The sequence below is a fragment of the Hemiscyllium ocellatum genome, chromosome 15, assembly GCF_020745735.1.
Source record: "Hemiscyllium ocellatum isolate sHemOce1 chromosome 15, sHemOce1.pat.X.cur, whole genome shotgun sequence".
Classification (NCBI taxonomy): Eukaryota; Metazoa; Chordata; class Chondrichthyes; order Orectolobiformes; family Hemiscylliidae; genus Hemiscyllium; species Hemiscyllium ocellatum.
Window position 1 is genome coordinate 47,701,829 of NC_083415.1, and position 21,891 is coordinate 47,723,719.

At 40.0% G+C, this 21,891-nt stretch overlaps 1 protein-coding gene across 1 annotated transcript in view; it reads left to right on the forward strand.

The window, feature by feature from the left end:
- Nucleotides 1-21,891, forward strand: part of LOC132822974 (proto-oncogene tyrosine-protein kinase Src-like) — a 167,081-nt gene that overhangs the window by 70,170 nt on the left and 75,020 nt on the right. The window contains exon 2 of the mRNA XM_060836447.1: nucleotides 14,271-14,540. Within this exon, the coding sequence (XP_060692430.1) occupies nucleotides 14,279-14,540 (262 nt within the window). The 5' untranslated portion in view covers nucleotides 14,271-14,278. The remainder of the gene's footprint in view (nucleotides 1-14,270; nucleotides 14,541-21,891) is intronic.

Below are 21,891 nucleotides of genomic sequence, written 5' to 3' on the forward strand. Positions count from 1 at the left end.
GCTTTTCATGCTCAATTCAGTATCTGGGAATTTTAGATTCCAGTAACATAATCACACTGTCTATCGAGAAACAGCAGTAATGGCAACCTACATTTGCATAGCACCTTTTAATATAGCAATATACCCTGAGGGGCTTTACAGAAGTGTTAGCAATAGAATCTGAAGTGGAAAAGAAGATATTGGGGCAAATAATGAAGAGGTTGGACAAAGATGTTGGTTCTAAGGAGTGTGTAAATAAAAGAAAGCAAGGGAGAGAGACAAAACAGTTTAGGGAAAGCATTCCAGAACTTATCACCAAATCACCCTTTATTTACATGTAGAGAGATTTTGACACAGATCCATCTCCCTCAGACTGAACAGAACCTCAAACACTCTTGTTTATATCTGCCAACCGGGGCTCCCCGATCAGACCAGATTAACAGCCCCAATCAGGGAACTCAGATTCTATGATGTCCATCTGGCTGACCTCATTACAATCACTACAAATAGAGTAGATTTTGAGAAGAGAGACAATAGCAGATTTGAAGAATGGGGAAAAAGAGTGGAGTGAATCTGTTGCAATGTCAGCTGAAAGTTAAATGCAATATTATGATAAACTACAGACTCTGTGTTTGTTTTCTTGTAGTTGTCTAGCTTAAAATGTAAATCATAAGTATCTATACTAATCCATGTGCTCTGCTCATTGGATTGCATGCAGGCCTAGGGAGTTTGTTTGGTTTAGTTTGCTCCCAAAGTTTTGAATTTTAGCTTTAGACATAGCTCTAAACTGAAAGATTTACTCATATACTGTTTGGCTCTAAAATCAATCTAGACAGCCAGAATATATGATTAGATTCCCTACAGTGTGGAAACAGGCCCTTTGGCCCAACCAGTCCAAACTGACCCTCCGAAGAGTAATCCACCCAGACCCATTTCCCACTGACTAATGCACCTAACACTATGGGCAATTTAGCATGGCCAAATCACCTGACCCACACACCATTGGACTGTGGGAGGAAACCAAAGCAAACATTGGGAGAACGTGCAAACTCCACACAGGCAGTCGCCTGAGGCTGGAATTAAACCAGGGACCCTGTGCTGTGAGGCAGCAGTGCTAACCACTGTTAAATGTAATCTATATTTCACAGTAGTAAGGGTTTTGACTGCTTTTGTGATGTTGTCAAGTTGTATTTGATTATACTCGTCTTTGACATGCCTTGGGATGGTTTACTAAGGTAAAAATGCCAAACAAATACAATTTGTTGCTGGACAGTGAGCCAAAGTAGCTTGACATTCACAGTAGGACAGGTTTGCAGTGATAGAATTGAAGATAGTTGGAAGAAAGCTGTTGGACCTGCAGCCTTTTGCACGTAATTTATGAGGAGAGCATATCTTTTAATGACACACATACACAAAAATATACATTGTATCTTTATGTCTAGCAGTTCCTAACAGGACTGTGGAACTAAGGGCTAATTGATTCCTTAACTATTATTGATGCACCTTTACTGATGAGGAAGAAGTCAACTATTTACTGAAGAGAGTGATTTTATCACATGAGAATCTGTTTTAAAAAAATGAAGTGGCAGTATTTTACATGATTAAATTAAGCTCCATGATTAGAGTTCCTTCCAAAGTATCTACTAGCTTTTCCTATTCATTCAGTTTTCAGTAGTTATTTAGCTTAATACAATAAGAAAATGCTGTGTAGGATTATTAGTATACTATGAAGTAAAATTCACAACAAGGATTGCGATGTGAGCCCTGTCAAGTGTCTGAAAAAGCTAACTAACAAATAGGTTAGTCAGAACACTACAATTAAGACTTGTTCTTCCAAGCAGTGGATGAACTGAACTGCCAAATGCCAATCAGTGCTGTAGCCATGATGACGTAAAGTGTCTACTGCTGTACTGTGTAGCACTGATGCAACTGAATGTGTCATTTGAAGAAAATATAATTGTTGTACACCTGTCAACACCCTTCGGTTTTTAATTAACAGAGATGAGACCTGCAATAGTCACTTAACATTGTCATGGACTTGATGAAATGGCTTTACAGCTGAGTTTTAACCTGGGAATCTTATTTTCATGAGATTTGGCCTGCAGAGTGTGTATGCTTCATCTTCTAACCCCTATTCTCAAGACACATACTTAGCCCTTTTGCAAGAGAAATATCTTAACTTCTTCATTCACTATTCTAGATTTATTAATGAGTATTGTGGACATTGCCCTTGTATATGTTATTCAGTTTCTAAAAGATTCTATAATTCAGAAGAAAGAACAATGAAATGTATCTACTCACTGATTGGGCATGCTCGATGAAGCATGATTTAGATTGCATTTTCCCTGAAGCAAAAAATGCAGAAGTGAGGGAAATAAATAGGTTCTAAACTTTCTGCTGTTACTTGCAATTTGAATTCCTCATTATTTTATTTAGGAAACTTGATCAGCTTAGATGAGTTGGACCGAAGCGTCAGTTTTAGTGCTCTGTGTCTCTATGACAGTATAACTTACATTTGTATAGTGCCTTTCACAAGCTCAAGATGTTCCAAAACTATGCACATAGGATATTATGTACTTTTGAAATACACAAGACAAACAGTAAAAGCAGTTTGCGCATTGTCCACAAGCAGCAACAAGAGGGCACTCAACAGAGCATGTATCTCTGCCACACTGTGCTATTTCAACATTAAGTACACATCTCTTATTTTGGGCTTTTCCTTGACTGTACGATGTTCTGTGATGATACATGTTACAAAAATCCATGTATTAACAGTTTCCATCACATTGAGGAGGTTTTACACCTTTCTTGCCTGTTCGTGGAAATGAGATAAACATTGACTGAAGACTTACATGCACACATGGTCTTCATTAAAAAGGACCATCCCCTGCATGCATCTTTCTTCACAGAGGGACAGTCACAAGGGAATCTAATAAAAAACCCTTCCCAAATTACTGGCTTTATATTGAAAGACTATTGTACATCTGTATTTTTGCAGGAATATCTGCTCTCACTCCCATTTTTTTGTTGTTAGCTTTAGAAGTGATTAGATGGTCTTCTGATGTAATGGGTATCATCCCTGATTTTGAGCCAGAATCAGAAGTCACACAACAACGGTTTATTAGAAATCACAAACTTTCAGAGCACTGTCCCTTCGTCAGTTGAAGTGACTCAGGGCTCAGGTTTCCCTCCAGGGCTTGATGGTTGGAGAAGATACCTTCGTAGGATGGCAAAACACGTTCATCATCAACTTGTAAATCCTTCAGATGTGCCCGTTGCGGGCATTAAGAGCGGGAGAATGTTCTGGTCAGCCCTTCTTGATGTGGAGCCTCTGCCAACAGGCTGGTACCTGTTCCAGGAAAGCTAGTCATGGAACATTTCATGCATCACCAACTTTGGAGAAGGAACTAAAGAGGAAGATAAAAATGATCAGTGCTCATTAAAATAGCAATTTATCGATAAAACAAATACCATTCCCAGAACAAGTATATACTTGCTTGAGGCATTTCAGCTCATTTGGGTGGTTTACTGAGTGCTAGCTCGCTGATTTAAAATGAAATCATTGGGGATATGTCACACATTATGATCTGTATGTCTGTGCTGCAGCTAGCTCTGAATGTTACGGCAACAAACTTATTGTGAAGCAAGAATCATGCATCACAGTGTTGCTTCTCATTCTATTGCATGTTTATGCCACAGGGTTTATCAGCAGTAGTTCTTGAGTCTGAAATAAAGTGCTGCAGTATTTTCCCATTACACAAGGAGGTCTAATTTAATCTGTTTATGCGTGTTTAGTCACTGTCTTCAGATCTTCAGTTTTCTTTTTATTTGTTGGTTACCAATGTTTTGCAGAAGCAATGGTACAAGAGTCAGCTGTCCTGGACATTGTTAAAACAAGGAAAGCAAACAATCAGCCTTTCTGGTGTTGTTGGAACTGGGTGAAGTCCAGAAACTGATCTCATGGCACAGTGACAGCAGACCGATATTTATTGGGCACTTGCCCACAACTGTGACTAAGGAGTTGGTAATATGTGATATCATAGAAAGCTAGAGTGCAGCGTACATCCAAATTCATGAATCTTTGTTGAAGGAGCGATGTACTTCCATTGGAAGTTGTTCAGAGAAGGTGCACTAGGCTGATTGCTGGGTTGAGGGGATTGTTTTATGCAGGAAGGTTTTGCAGGTGGGGCCTGTACTTATTGGAGGGCAGACAAATGGTCAGCATGGACAAGATGGGCCAATTGACCCCCTTCTGTATCGTTTCTATGAATATGAGATGAGCTATTGAAATGTTTAAGATCCTTAAGGGTCTTCAGAGAGTAGATGCTAAAAACATGTTCGCACATGTTCAAAAATTTAGAATGAGGAGGCATGCCTTCAGGCACTTCTGAAGGGCAGTTAGGCATGGGCAGTCGATATGTCTACTTCCTAAGTAAAAATATAATTAATACAATTTCAGCTGAAGGGTCTCTTTTCAAGATGGAAATAATAGAATAGAAGATGGAATAGAATTTTTGCTGTCACAGAGTCTTTAATCTTTGTAATTCTCTCGTATTGAGCAGTAGAAGTTGGAACGTTAAATACATTCATGGCTAAGTTGACAGATTTTGAGATTCTGAGTTTGATTTTGATTCGAGTCTTGAATGGCCTGATTCGACTCTTACAAACTGTAATTCCAGTTGTTAAAAATGCAGGCTTTAAGGTGTACGTTTCAAACAGAATCGAGTGACAGAGAGATAAAACTCACAGAAATTATAAGACAAATTTTTCAGCCCCTGGCTGATGAGTTAGCGCAGGAAAGGATCCGTTAAGTAATGGGCAGCCACATGCAGAAAGCTCCCCGATGTGTTTTCCATCACAGGGGGAGGTTTCCTGATTGTGGGCTGCAAGACAGATTGATTGCCACTCAGTGAAGATGGATAGCCAATTGAAGTCGTTAAATCTTCGATTAGGGATGACTTTTTCATACTCACTGCCATTGTTCTGGTGAAGGACTGAACTTCAGCTGTTTGCAGAGGCTGGTAGTTTAATAGAGGGGCTATTGAATCCAAGAGCTTCAGCCCCCAAAGAAGAGGCTGCCAGCAGGAAAGGCAGATTCTAACTTTAAGCAGAGTGTTGCTCCAAAGGGTTTGAATGGACAGGAATGAACTCTGATGCACCTAAATCTGAAAATATCCTTTATTCGAAAACCAGTTGATTCCTAAGCACTGGATAAATGATTCCTGACCTGTATCAAAGGTGTTCCCTTCCTCCAAATCACTTGTGCAGATTTTGAAAAGCTGGGGCCCCAAGCATGATCCTTGCAGTGTCCCATTGATCATGGTTTGCCAACCTGAGATTGACTTACTTATTACTACTCTTTGCTTTGTGTCTGTTGGCCAATCCAGAGTCCATGCTTGGATAGTACCTTCATGCTCATCCACTTTCATTTTGTTTACTGTGACCTTTCCATTACTATGAGGGTCAGAGGAAGATCTTCAGTTTTTGGATATTTCCATGTTACATCCTTACAACATCCCAAAGACCTTCCATTAATTAGTTTGGAATGTAGCGATTTACCTCTGCTATGTAGGCAAGCCAGGGAACCAATTAAAACATGAGTCCACTCCACAAACAGCAAACAGGATTAAAGGCTTTTTAATCTGTTTTGATGGAGGTTATTGATGGAGAAACCTTTACTAAGGCACCTGGAAGATCTCTTACACTTCTCTAATTATTACCTTTTTTTTAATAAGCACTGGAACAGTTAAATGGGATGTTAGTTCCATATCATATTTGTAAGAATGCACTGAAGAACCATTGTAGAATATTTATACATATCTTGTAGTGAGGCTCGAATATATAGCCTTCTCGAGTCAAGAATGCAACCAAGTGGGACAAAGTGAGTGACTCAATGCAAGGCAGTAAATCTCCAAAGTTTCGATAGATCACTTGCTCACTGTGTTTACTCGCTGAGTCATCTGGAAACATTGTGACATTTCCTCTGCATTGAATCATGAAAATCAAAAACTTTTGTCACAGATTCATCCTCCGTGCCACCTCCATTGCATTGATCAGGGAGTGAGGAGTTTTACAGGTCGGATTATCTTACAGGTTTACTTCCTTCTCCCCATTTCCATGAATGCACCCAGTGCATTACGTGGTACCCAACTGAGAAGTAGCGACAGAGATTAGATTTTTAGATTAGATTAGACTTACAGTGTGGAAGCAGGCCCTTCGGCCCAACAAGTCCACACCAACCCGCCAAAGCGCAACCCACCCATACGCCAACATTTATCCCTACCTAACACTACAGGCAATTTAGCATGGCCAATTCACCTGACCCGCACATTTTTGGACTGTGGGAGGAAACCGGAGCACCCGGAGGAAACCCACGCAGATACGGGGAGAACGTGCAAACTCCACACAGTCAGCCGCCTGAGTCGGGAAATGAACCCGGGTCTCAGGCGCTGTGAGGCAGCAGTGCTAACCACTGTGCCACCGTGGGGAGGTCTGTGTTCATTTTCTCATTCATTCATGAGATATGGATCATAGAATCCCTACTATGTGGAGGTAGACCATTCCGACCATCAAGTCCACACCGCCCCTCAGAAGAGCATCCCATTCCCACCCCCCACCCCATCCCTGTAAGCCTGCATTTCCATTAGGCAATCCACCTAACTTGCAGCTCTTTGGACTGTGGGAGGAAACCAGAGGAAACCCACACAGAGAGTCGCCCGAGGATGGAATCGAACCTGGGTCTCTGGTGCTGTGAGGCAACAGTGCTAACCATTGAGTCACCGTGACGGTGATAAGTCTCGCATTCATTTACTTATTACTAGCTGCCCATTAACAGATAATATCTGTGCTTGTGCCTCTTTGCATGAGGGTTATTGGTGTGTCCCACACTCAATACTTGGTCTGATAAGTGCAGTCTAGCCTTCGGTATTTTGAGGTCTCCATGCACGAAAGAAGTAAGGGGAAATATCACGGCTTTTATAATATCCTGGTGCACATTGCCAAATAGTTAAGTTCTGTATTAAGTGATGAGGCCTAGTCATCAGCTTTCGCAAGTCTGACAAGATTATCTTGGGGATAGCTACTGGCATCTGGGAGTTGTCTGCATTAAACATAACACCAGCACTATAGAGTTGCTTGCATTGACCTCCCTTAACTGAAAGCAGCCTGACATTGAGCAAATCAAAGCTTCTGCCTCTGCTGACCCATGATTTCAAGTAGGAACATATTTACTGCTTGAATTCCACTAATACTTCTCCTTCCTTCTCTCTGCTGCAGATATTTGTTTCTCAAATCCTTTTGTCCAAATTCTGTGCATTAAAGGAGAAAACGGATATTGGTTGATGGAATAAATTACTGCTGATGCTAGAATCTGTACTCAAGACAACAAATGCTGGAGATTACAACGGGTCAGAAACATTCGTAGAGAGAGAGCAAGCTAATGTTTCGAATCTTGATGGCGCTTCATCAGAGCTCTGAAGCATCATCTAAATTTGAAGGGTTAGCTTGCTCTCTCTCCATGGTTGTTGTCTGACCCACTGTGATCTCCAGCATTTGTTGTTTTCAGATATTGGTTGTTATTGATTTTGTGTCCTTTCCAGGTTTCATTCAAATTGGCAGCTATGACTCAGTTGATGACACTCACTCTGTCAAAGAGCTACATCAGAACATACGACCTAGGAACAGGAGCAGGCCATTCAGTCCTTTGAGTCTGCTTTTCTATTCAATAAGACAGTAGTCAATCTGATTGTAGTGTCAATTCAAGCTTTTCTCTTTGTCCTCATAATTCTTCACCTCTTTACCTATCAAAAATGTATCAAATTCAACATTGAATCAATTTAATGACTCAGCCTGCACTATTTTCTGAGGAAAAGAATTACACGGACTCATGATCCTCTGAGTGAAATATTCTCTTCATCTCTGTCTTGAAAGATAGACCTCTTAATTTGGACTGTGACTCCCAAACAATCTTCGCCAATCTAATTCACCCAATCTATATGTAGAATAAAGTGATTAATGCAGCAGTCTCTTTGCCAGCACACATATTTCATCCTTGATACACTGCCCTACGGTAGTGGCTTGGTTAGTGCAGTTGTTTGGCATCAGGATTACAATGCTGTTTAATAGCAGCAGCATGAGTTCAATTCCTGTATTGGTGAGTTTACCAGGGAGGACTCTCCTTCTCAATCTCTCCCCACTGCTTAGGTGTGGAGACCATCAGGCTAAGCCACCATCAGTTGTCTCTGTCTAATGAGAATTAGGACTATGGTGATTTTATCCTTAACCTACAATATAACTACTAAGGGATATGCTGTAAACTATTCCCACAAGTGACCTTTCTTATTTCTTAGCTCTCAGTAATGTACTGATATCATTCATTTTTAAGTAATAGAGCTATCTTGCCACCTTTTCTACCTTCCTGCCAGAAAATGCTGGGGACCTTAAATATTCAGAACTGAGTTTAGATCACCTTTGAACCATGTCCAATGCGTATCAGGTCATAAATATTTATTTTTATTAGTGATAATACTTCATCTACTCTGTTTCAAATGCTTTGCAAATTCAGTTTCAGGACTTTAACTCTGCCATTTTACAGTTTCTTGCAATGTCGAGCCTGTATCTGCTACTTCACGCTTACATTATGATGCTCTGTTCTTTTCTGGCACGTTCTGGTTATCATTACCCAAACTACTATCTTGTTGTTTCCCTTTAATGTGTCACATCTCCCTCATATGATTTCTCACATGTTATGTTAGCAAATCCAGAAGGTTGGATTCAAATTCTGGTGCAGTGTTGACCATCTGGAAAGTCAGGTTTGGAAATTAAGTGTGATTTTGTAGGATTATTGTGTCACAATGGTGGTGTCCCTGCCTTTGAGGCAGGAGGTGTGGCTTCATCTCCTGCCTGCTCAAAAAATGTGTAATAACATCTTTGTGCAGACTGATTGAAAATATTTTTTAAAAACACATCGTTGTCTCACCTCTGGGGATTGTGTTCAAATCCAGTTCAGGCTGATGTTACAAGGACCTTCTGGTTATAAACATCTATGAAATCTTTAAACAGTCACTAATCAATGTCTGAATGATGTCAAACACTACGTAATCTGTTTACACACTTGAGCCAAAAAGTGAAATATAATTTTTCCACAATAAACACTTTTGGAATTCTTTCTTCTTATTCCCTTTTCCAGCATAAAATAACACAAGGGATAAAGCCACACACAACTAAACCATAAGGATAGTGAGCATTAGATTATAAGGCCCGATCAACAAAGCAAAAAAAAACAAGTAGCAATGCTTAATCTCATTGGTGATCAGAAAATAATTGTTGATGGATTTTCATCTTGCTGCTACAGCTGAGCTCTAAACTCACATCAGTTCTCTGTTGAAATACATAGATGGTGAGAATAGATTCCTAAAATGCAGAGATGCATTTGTGATACTATGACATATATAAATACCACAACTAAGGATGCTTTTGACAGATGAAGATTGGAAACCTTGCTATTGCAAACAAATTAACATTTATTAACTGCTTAGTTTAGAAGCATGAGAGGTGGTCTTCTTGAGACATAAGATTCTGAGAGGGCGTGAAGGCTAGATGAATGGGAGTGGAAGATGTACTGATAGAATAAAGAGTGAGGCAAGGAGAAATTTCTTCACTCAGATGGCTCTGAATTTTCAGAATTCTCTACACATAGGGTAATGGGTGCTTCACCATTGAATATCTCCTGTATTAACATAAAGAGATGAATGGGATTTCAGGGAATCAAGGGATACCGGGAAGGATGGGTAAGTAGCGTCCAGGTCAAAGATCAGCCATGATCCTGTTGAATGGCAGAATAGACTTAAGGGACCCTATACCTTATTATTTTCTTTTGCATTTTGGTATTGCATTTTCAGTGCAACAATCAGGGAGAATATGAACTTTTGAATTGAAAGATGGAAAGAAGTAATTTAGCAGAGTGGGGAAATAAATCTAAACATATCTGGTCGGCATGGACGGGTTGGACTGAAGGCTCTGTTTCCATGCTGTACGTCTCTATAACTCTATGACTATATGCTGGAAGTCAGTAATTATCGAGTTTAATTATCCCTTATGGAGATATAGCAGCAAGACTAGAAACTCCAGAGTATCAGATTCAAAATGCTAACTCTGTTTCTCTTTCCACTGATGCTGTCAGACCTGTTGAGTTTCTCCAGCACTTTTTGTTTTCATTTTAGATTTCCAGCACCTACAATATTTTGCTTTTAGAGTCATAGAGGTGTACAGCATGGAAGCAGACACTTTGGTTCAACCCGTTCATGCCGACCAGATATCCCAACCCAATCTAGTCCCACCTGCCAGCACCCGGCCCATATCCCTCCAAACCCTTCCTCTTCATATACCTATCCAAATGCCTCTTAAATGTTGCAATTGTACCAGCCTCCACCACTTCCTCTGGCAGCTCATTCCATTCATGTACCTCTCTCTGCATGAAAAAGTTGCCCCTTAGGTGTCTTTTATATCTTTCCCCTCTCACCCTAAACCTATGTCCTCTAGTTCTGGACTCTCTGAGCCCAGGGAAAAGTCTTTGCTTGTTTACCCTATCCACGCCCCTCTATAAGGTCACCCCTCAGCCTCCGACACTCCAGGGAAAACAGCCCCAGCCTGTTCAGCCTCTCCCTGTAGTTCAGATTCTCCAACCCTGGTAACATCCTTGTAAATGTTTTCTGAATCCTTTCAAGTTTCACAACATCTTTCCAATAGGAAGGAGACTGGAATTGCACACAATATTCCAACAGTGGCCTAACCAATGTCCTGTACAGCCGAAATATGACCTCCCAACTCCTGTACTCAATACTCTGACCAATAAAAGAAAGCATACAAAATGCCTTCTTCACTATCCTATTTACCTGTGACTCCACTTTCAAGGAGCTATGAACCTGCACTCCAAGGTCTCTTTGTTCAGCAACACTCCCAAGGACCCTACCATTAAGTGTATAAGTCCTGCTAAGATTTGCTTTCCGAAAATGCAGCATCTCACATTTATCTGAATTAAACTTCATCTGCCACTTCTCAGCCCATTGGCCCATCTGGTCAAGATCCTGTTGTAATCTGAGGTAACCCTCTTTGCTGTCCACTGCACCTCCAATTTTGGTGTCATCTGCAAATTTACTAACTGTACCTCTTATGTTCGCATGCAAATCATTTATATAAATGACAAAAAGTAGAGGACCCAGCACCGCTCCTTGTGGCACTCCACTGGTCACAGGCCTCCAGTCTGAAAAACATTTTAATTGAGTTTGTTATGGTTATTGAATAAATCAATGTTTTTAAAACTTCAGCGCAGTTGGGGATTTGAATTAGTGTAGTTATGGTTGTTATTTCTCAATCCCTAAAATTTTACAAATTTTGATCATTGATGAATACCGATTGTATACTGATTGAAACAAATTCCATTATTTTATCATGTGAGACATGGGAATATCTGGGAATTTTATGTTGGAAATTGCATATCTAACCTTCAGCTGTTTTTTCATGAAGTCACTGGGCAGCGATCTTGTTTGAAATGAGTAATTGCACAGAATTGTATGGCATCTACAATGTAGACGTAAATCAAACCTTTTGGTCCATTCCCAATGGGCCTAACTTATCGCTCGGTTATTCTCCTTGTTAGTCTTTTCTGAACCTTTTCTAGTGCTTCTAAATCCTTTTCCAAAAAAAACGTCATGACCAGAACGATTAGATTAGATTAGTGGACGGCAGAGTGGCACAATGGTTAGCACTGCTGCCTCACAGCACCAGAGACCTGGGTTCAATTCCCGCCTCAGGCGACTGACTGTGTGGAGTTTGCACATTCTCCCCGTGTCTGCCTGGTTTTCCTCCGGGTGCTCCGGTTTCCTCCCACAGTCCAAAGATGTGTGGGTCAGGTGAATTGGCCATAGGTAAGGGGTAAATGTAGGGGTATGGGTGGGTTGCGCTTTGGCGGGTCGGTGTGGACTTGTTGGGCTGAAGGGCCTGTTTCCACACTGTAAGTAATCTAAATCTAAACTATACACGTTACTCACCATATTGAAAACTAAAAAAACCTGTGGATGCTGTAAACTAGAAACAAAAACAGAAACAAAACTTGCTGGAAAACCTCAGCAGGTCTGAGGTCAGATGTTCTGAGGAGGGATCATTTGACTCTGATTCCTCTCCACAGATACTTCCAGATCAGATGAACTTTCCCAGCAATTTCTGTCTTTGTTGCTTCCCATATTGTTTAATTCAAGTTTGATGCAAATTTATTGCCCCAGTATGTTTCGTTTGTCTTTGTGTAATTTCTCCACAGTGAGTTCTTTTATAATACGACGGCTGTGTTCTTGTGCAACCCCGTGTGATAGAAAAATCATGCTTGGTGATGGTATTGGTGATGTAATCACGTAACAACCAATATATGTTTTAAAAGATTGTGTTTTAGAAACAACGTTCCCAATTCGTCATTGGCATTACAGCGAATTTGCATTGATGAAACTTGCGTTATGGCAGAATGACCTGTGTTTAAAAATTCTATCCCTTTAAAAAGAAAGCTGGGAACTTGATTTGCTATATTTTAATAGCCTTTTTGACCTATGTTGCTCCTATGGACGATCCATGTTTTGTATTCCGAGATCGCTTTGCTCCTTCATCCTGTTTGGGTTTGTATTTTCTAACATGTGACTTCCTTATTTTACTTACCAAAATGTTGTACTTCACTCTTCACACTGGGGAGGTTAGCTCCTTCCTGCCCTAGGGTTGGTTTCTGTAGTTCGTAACAAAAACCTCTCTATTTTGAGCGTCAGGTCCTTGAGCCATGTATTAACTCACCTGACATGGCTGTGAAAGGAAATACTACCAGGCTTCATTTCGGAGTTTTGATATTGATTTCAAGACTAGAGATAAGCTTGCCCAAGTTTGCTACACCAACGCAACCATGTAAAAAATGGTATGGATTTCTTTAAAAACAAGTGCATGTTATGGAACAGAGCAAATGCAAGCAGAGAAAATTTTGAGTCTGCAACTCATCTCAAACTAAATAGTTTGTGGTACCCATAATTCTGCAGTTGATAAATATGGTTGTTTTTGCCTCAAGGGATGAACAAGAAAGAACTCAACCGACCTGTCTGTCTCTATTTTGGGAATAAATCTAGGGATCATTACCTTCAAGGTTCTGCTTATTAAATGAGTTCCTCAAAGCTCTTGGTCCCTCAACATGATTGCCTCCCTGTAGGCAAACGTGAGGACTGCAGATGCTAAAAAACAGAGTTTACATTAGAGTGGTGCTGGAAAAGCACAGCAGGTCAGGCAGCATCCAAGGCGCAGGAAAATTAACGTTTCGGGCAAAGGCCCTTCATCAGAAATGGAATCCCTGTTCCTATCCAAATGATTTGTTCCAACATAGATCAGAATATGGCCCTTTCTGAATTTCGCTCCAGCTGTTTTGAGATATGAGTTCCCCTGACAAGAAGCAAACAATGTGGCCTCCGAGATTCTTCTCTGTCAGCTTGTAATTTTTCTCTGGGCTTGTGTAAATTCTGGGCTGACAACTGCTGTACATGCTGCACATTCTATGCTGGGCTGGGCTAATGCAAATAAAGAGTGACGTGATGTTGTAGTTAGGCTACAAAGTATCATTTTTACCTCATCCTGACACCAGGATTTTACCTTCAAAATTAACGTAGACTTGACATTGTATAAAAATATTAAAACCTACCTATTTGACTCAGCTTATCCGTTGTTAAATATCCTATTGTCACATTTTGTTTGATTACCCTTTGCGAACTGTTGCAGAGTGACTCCAATTTTGTGAGTTAAATTCCTGCTCCAGATGAGGTAACCATGAAGGTCTCTCCTTTTGAACCTCTCCCCTCGCCTGAGATGTGGTGACCCTCAGATTAAACCACCATAAGTGTCTCTCTCTGTCTCTAATGAGTGTGCAATCCTGTAGGACTCCGGTAAATTTATGTTTCCCTTTGCTATGTTAAAGATACTGCATAAATGTTAGCCTGAGCAGTACTGTCATCGATTCCTTTATGAATATTTGAATAATTCATTTTCTTCAAATAATCCATGTGTAAGTCTAATGATTCATGATCTTGCTGATGGCTTGCTATGGAAACTTTTACAATATTTCTCCTGCTACTATAATTTTTTAAAATCATTTGTAATCATAGCTATCATTATGACAAGGGTTTTCCAATTGACCAGAGAGAAAGATAAAGTATCTAAATGTGATTTATTATTCTTAAAGAGTGTTCTGGCTGTTAGTAATTTTAATCCCTTTTTTGTAGGTTTAATTATGGGGAGTAGTAAGAGCAAGCTGAAAGATCCTTCTCTGAAGCCAAAGGCTGGAGACAATAGCATTTCCTCCAGCACACAGAATCTACGTTATGGACCTGATCCAACACAAGAATCCCAGTCAACACCTGCAAAAGCTTCAGGTCTGGATAAGAACAGCTCCAATGTTACACCGTTTGGAGGAACTACAGAATCAACACTATTTGGGGGGGTCATTTCATCAAATGCATCTTCACCATCACAACGAACAGGCCAACTAGCAGGTTAGTACGGGGCACTGGAGCTGTGGTATGGTCCTGGGAGAGGGAGAAAGGTTTTGATTAATTAGTAATCCTAAATTAATTTGACAACATTAAGATATTGATTGCTGAGAATTGGGAACTTTCCCGAACAATGGTTCTGAGTGCTTGACATCAAATATTTATCCTGTGAAGTAGCAGATAATTTTGTCTCACTGGGGAAAGGCATACTGACCTTGAAGCTGATGCTGACGACCATTCACCAGACTGTTACTGGGGCTAAGAGAGAGCCAACCTATGGGGACTGCTACAGACATTAGGTTTGTATTTCCATGAATAGCTTTTTTAAGGTTGCTCTAATAGTGATTTTAAGATGTTACCAGAAGGTCCTCTGTTATTGAAAGGGAAGTGGAAATCTGGAACTCTGCCTCAAACTGTCATCTGACAGTTTTAAAACTGTGTTTGATGGTTTTACATTAGACTAGGGCATTAAGGGTTAAGGAACCAAGGCATGTCGATGGAATTAAAATATAGATCAACCATGATCTATCTAAATGGTGGAACATGTTGGAAAATGCTAAATAGATTATGCTCGAGAGTTCCAATGAATTGATGTTGTTCATTTCGATGGGAAACGGAGGGTGAGGTGTGGCTTTCTATTGATTGGAGTCATACTTAGCATTTAATAAGGATGCTATAGCTATTGTAATATGTAGCAGACTTAATGAGCTAGTTAGCTATTATCTGCCTGAACTCCGGATCATATTATGTTGGGAAATGGAGCAGATACTTTACACAAGATCCAAGAATACCTGGTTAAGAAAGGAATATTGAAGGAGCACATTTTGATAAAATAATGCCTGAGCCTCGGCACTCATTCATTTAAAAAGAAGAATATAAAGTTATCAACTCTCGTTTAACAAATTCCAGGAGATTTAACCATGTGACACTGTTACAGCATGTGACATTTTCCGTACTTTTGCAAATGTTACTACAAATGTATTAGAGCCTCTGTGATGTTCCTACAATATAGAATACATTGCAAAAAATTAAGCAAATACCATTGTTTGAACAAAAGTCTTAATCATTGCAGCTGTTAATTGAAATGTTTGTCAAGTTTTGTCACTTTTTGACAATAGACAGCAATTACTAAAACTAAAATCAGGCCGAAATCAGTTTTCTGATTCCTTTACCTTACCACGTTTTAATTTTGGGGGATATGAGACTCAATCCTTTTATTTAGATTAGATTAGATTCCCAACAGTGTGGAAACAGGCCCTTCAACCCAAAGTCCACACCGACCCTCTGAATAGTAACCCACCCAGACTCATTTCCCTCTGACTAATGCACCTAAAACAACAGGCAATTTGGATCACAGTTTCAAAGAATCTGATTCTCTGAATAAGACCCATTATCTAAAAGAGCTCATCATAGGCTAATGTGACATTCTCTCTCTCAATTTTATGTTGCTCTCTTTTCCACATTTTGTGTTTCAGTCTCTCTCTCTCTTTCTCTCTCTCTCTGTATTTCTCTCTCTCCCCCCACAATTCCTCCCCCACAGATGCACACCTTCGAAGATTTTATGCTCTGACCAGTCCCTTCTCCCCTAAAGTGTGCTCCTCTTTGTCATGTTCTCTGTCTCGCTTTCTGTTGCTGACAGGATCAGAGCTTTCAGGTAATTTATAATGTTGTCATTCTCACAACTGTCAATGAAGTGATCTGTTCTGAATAGGGAGGAGACCAATGAGGCTCAGAAAAAGCGGTTGGCCACAGTTCAATTCAAAGTTCTCTGAATTCTGAGTTAGAAGTTTGCACATTGAAGTCCTGCTAAAAAAAATGTAATAAAGTACTGAGGCAATGGTGCACTATTGGAGGTGCCATCCAAAATGTTAAACCAAGACTGAGGTAAATGTAAAAGGTGCCATGGCACTTTTTTCAAAGGAGTCCATGAGACTTAGGCCTGCTATCCTGGCTGATACTACTATCCACATCAATATCCTTAAAGCAGCTTTTCCCATTGTTGTTTTTGTTTGAACTTGCAGTGCACAAATTGGCTACTGTTTCCTGTGTTACCACAATGAAGACACTTCAAAGTACTTTAATGGCTAACAAATTCTTTTTTTTGACTTCATGAGATCATGCGAGGTGCTGCTTCAATGTAAGTTTTTTGTTTCGCTGTGTGAGGTTGCAAGCTCCAACAACCAGGGTACCCCTCGGGTGTGAATGGCACATCCAGGAATTGTTCCTGGTATGCAGCATTTTGAGACTTATTACATCTATATTAGAACTCAAAAAACTATCACAGAATTCCATTTCTCCTCCTTTCTTTGTTCAAATTTTTCTTTTTAAAATAACTCCATTTCATAAAAACAACGTAATGGCAGGAAATTCCACATCTGAAGCACTTTTGGCATAAAAGTAAATACTCTTAATATCCATTGGTGGTGAACGAATACCCTTTAGTTACTAGCTCACCGACAAGTATATTTTCCAAACATAGAATCATTGAGTCATACAGCACGGAAACAGGTATTTCGGCCCAACTTGTCCATGCGGACCAGGTTTCTGAAACTGAGCTATTCCCCCCCATCAAAATCTTTTTTTTAAAACATTAAAAATCACACAACACCAGGTTATAATCCAACAGGTTTGATTGGAAGCACGAGCTTTCGGAGCACTGCTCCTTCATCCGGTGGTTGTGGAGGACATAATTATAAGACACAGAATTTATAGCAAAAATTTACACTGTGACGTAACTGAAATTATACCTTGAAAAAAAAAGTGATTGTTTGTTGAGTCTTTCATCTGTTAGACTGACCATGATAGTTTCACTTCTTTCATATGTAAATCACAGAACGTTTTTTTAAAAAGTTACATTCTCAGGTTAACTGTAACAATTGATGTCAGCCAGATAATATGTTGAAGGTGTTAGACCCCTGTGTTCCCTGTCTGTGCCATAATGTTTAGACTGATTCTATTTCTCCCGTGGCTGCGTGGGTTTCCTCAGGGTGCTCCGGTTTTCTCCCACAGTCCAAAGATGTGCAGGTCAGGTGCATTGGCCATGCTAAATTGCTCATAGTGTTAGGTGCATTAGTCAGCGGGAAATAGGTCTGGGTGGGTTACTCTTCGGAGGGTCGGTGTGCACTCCTATACACACACAGACACACGTATACACAGACACGCACACAGACACACGTATACACAGACACGCACACAGACACTCACACACTCTCCTGCAGACACACACACTCTCGCATGCATCCTCTCACAGACTTCGACCATTTTACTCTCACAGACACATTCATACACACTCTGTCTCTCACAAATACCGACAACCCCCCGTCCCAGACACACACAAACACTCCCACACTCTCACATGCACCCTCTCACAGACTTAGACACTCTACACGTACAGACACACACATATACGCTCTCTCTCACACTCACAACCCCCCCACCCCAGACAGACAGAACCACACGCACACAAAAACCCACATGCACACATACACAAAAACGTTTGTGGGGTGAATTTGTACTTGCAGAGTTACATTGTACTTTGCTCAAAAACTGCATGAATCTATGTAAGACTCTGTTAACTCTCTTTTTAGATTAGAATTAGTCTAAACATTATGGCACAGACAGGGAACACAAGGGTCTAACACCTTCAACATATTATCTGGGCTGACACCAATTGTTACAGTTATTCTGAGAATGTAACTTTTTATATTAAAAAGTTCTGTGATTTACATATGAAAGAAGTGAAACTATCATGGTCATTCTAACAGATTTTAAAAATCACACAACACCAGGTTATAGTCCAATAGGTTTAATTGGAAGCACACTAGCTAGTGTGTTTCCAATTAAACCTGTTGGACTATAACCTGGTGTCGTGTGATTTTTAACTTTGTACTCCCCAGTCCAACACTGGCATCTCCAATTCATTCTAACAGATGAAAGCCTCAACAAACAATCAAGGTGTTTTTCAATGTATAATTTCAGTTACGTCATAGTGTAAACGTTTGCTATAAATTGTGTCCTCCACAACCACCTGATGAAGGAGTAGTGCTCCGAAAGTGAGTGCTTCCAATTAAACTTGTTGACTATAACCTGATGTTGTGTGAGTTTTAACTTTGTACACCCCAGTCCAACACCGGCATCTACAAATCGTTTTTTCTTAACAGTAGAGAAAGTGTCTGTATCATTTGTTAACCAATTGATGTAACCATTATTACAGTACAGTAAGAGATCAACCAATCAAATCCTTGCCATCTCTCTGTTGGGAGACCCAATCTGTCCTATTCCCCCATACTAATCCAAAGTTCTGCCAGTTTGTTTCCCTCAAATGTTTGACCACTTTTAGTTATAATTCATTGATTGTTTCCGTTTTCACCATTCTTGTGGACAATGTCGGCCAGGTCACTCCCACTTGCTGTATTAAAAAGGGTTCTTACTCAAATTCTTCAAGCGTCTATTGTCCATAGTCTTAAATCTGAGTCCATATGTTGAGGGCTGGTAAAATATTGAGATCTACCTGTACTACATGACAGTATAACTCCACTTTATACCCAGTGTCAGCATGAAACACTCTTAGAATAGCTACAATATTACTCCATGCCTGTTAATCAGACAGCATGCCCCCACTTTAAACTATATTACTTTGGTACTTGTCATTCTTAGTGAATTTCTCTCATTAATTTTTTCCCTATTTATCATTCCATTTGTTTCACTGGCCACTGTACAAATTAGTATTACTGACTCCATCAGCCATGCAAAACTCAGTGCGAGTCAGTGGTTGTGATAACTGATCTCTGCGTGTGAGCAATTGTGACTAATTTAGTTTGCCCTGTGGTAGCAAGTGAATTTGGAATGTGCAGGAAAAAGCTCAGCTGAGTCGACACTGCAGCTTGGATGAGCCGTACTGGGAAATAACAGGCAATGAAAACTGAGAAGCAATTTCCCTCTGTTTCACTTATTTTCTAATGTGTCCTGTACAAATGAAGATCTGATGTAGAGTTGTGCCCATCGAATTGATTTTATATTTCAAAAGATGCTTGTCTGTTTGATCGATGACACAATTGTACAGCGATCAATATACAGCACACATAATCTCCATCAATGGCAACCTTACTTCATATCTAGAAAAAGTTTGCTGTCTAGTGTGTAGCTTTGGTATGATTTTATTTTATAAATTATTGAACATAACTTATTAAATAAGGGATTGGGTGCTATGGTTGATTGGCACAGTGTGGTCTTTCAACTTCTAAGGTCTGATGAAATGAAAATTTTCCTTCCTATCATCTGTGGGCTGCAATGCTCCTTCCTTTACTGTTCTGGTAAGTATGGCTTGCAGGAGAAAATCAACACTGATTTCATACTAGTTAGCTTTGCTCAGTTGCTAATTCCCTCACATCTGAGTCAGAAAGTTCAAGCCTTACTGTAGACTCGAGTACATTCTTCTATGAGTCTGCTGAATTGTCAGAAATGCTATCTTTAAGATGAAACTAAGACTCAAGTTTTGTTTACTTGCTCAAAGTGAATGTGAAGAAATAATAATGTTACTTGGGGACAAAAAGCATGGCATTTTCCAATGTTTAGCTCAGTACCCATTTCTTAACCATTTCTTAACCATCTCCAAAGAAAGCATCTTATCTGACCATTTACTTTCTCACTGTTTATCAGATCTTGCTGTTTGCAAAGGTGCTAACACATCTGCTTACATAATAATTGCACTGCAAATGTAATCTGTAAATTGCAAACTGTTTTGGAACATCATAAGGACATGATTAGATGTTATTCTATATATAAGTCCCTAAATCTTTAATTTTCATATTGGAAAGGACGGTCAGTATAGAAAATGGAATTACTGCAATCATGTAATGGAGGATTTTCTTTGAGTTAGGTTGAAGCGTGTTGTTGAGACATACTTCAGAAAGCATCGCACCAAGCTCGGTATCCCAGAATTGGTTAATGCCATTGCTTACAATCCAGATATATTCTAATTCCTGCTACTAACCCACTGAGCATAAAGGCTTAAGAGGGAAAGAAACACATGCACAAACTGGCTTTGGGTGAATGTGCAGATGATTTTTAAACCTTTTCTGCAATTCTGTCTTTTGGATGAGGTGTACATTGTAGTTGCACGTGCCATCTTCACAGGACACTTGAACACATGTTGGTCATAACTGGAGCATCTTGACCTGATTTTAGTAATGCTGGGCAGGAAAATAAATTGCAGAGCAAGGTTTTAAAATGAATGATGTTGATTGCATGAAGGATATCGAGCCAATCTGTGATAGAGCACACTGAACATTCAGGTACTGAAGGTTTGATGCAGTGAGAATTAATTTGCAGCTGCTGAGCATGTCATTGAGTTAGTAGATCATCAGCAATTCGGGCAAGTAGCTTCCATATTGATTTTGTTCTCCTCCCTCTGGCTCTATTGCAGTGTTATGTCTGTGATTTCACATTAGGCTCAAGCGTCTAGAACAACTTGTTCTTGCTGGAGATTTTATATCTATTCTTTCAGTTTGAAGTTTCAGACACTAATGTGGCTTTACAGCTTGCATACAAAATTGACTTACCAGACACTCAAGAATTGGAAGTAATTATGAGGGCAGTGACAACAGGCGAAGAAAAATGATTGAAAATCAAGGGGCATAAATCTGATGTGGCAATTTTCAGAAAAGCTGTCTTAATGTCAGGCATTACCTGCAGGAATATTTATCCCAAATTCAGGCAGTATGCCTCCATTTCCTGAATCCCTTCATCCCATGCCTTACGGCCAACATTTTTCAGTTACAGCAAAGTGAACATCAATTACTGAATGCCAGAAATGCAATTTTGCTGGGCAAAGCACTTTTTTTTTATAACTTCATATCATTTCAAGATCTTTGATGTCAATGCTTGCCTTCCTTTCTGAATGTTCATCTGACATCAGTGAAATATGAGCTGAGTCACTTCTGCAATAGGCAGTTACTCCACTCCACCAGAATGTTTTGCATTCCCCCAGTTTCTCTCAGTATATCTTTCTTTTGGTTTTCTGGTCATGATAGCTCCTTATGGAGCTCAGTGTTTGATTGATAACACTCCTGTGATGTGCCTTGAGTCATTTTACCACACAATAGTTGTTATACGTGTATGTTGTCATTCAGTGGCCACTCAGACAGGAAGGCAGACATTCACATGTGGCTTTTCATGACCTCCGGATATCCCAAAGCACCTTGTGACCTCTGAAGTACAGCCAGCGTAGCCAAGATGGCATGATGGCACAACAGTTAGCACTGATGCTTCACAGTGCCAGGGTCTTGAATTTGATTCCAGCCTTGGGTGACTGTGTGGAGTTTGCATGTCCTCCCAGTATCTGCGGGTTTCCACT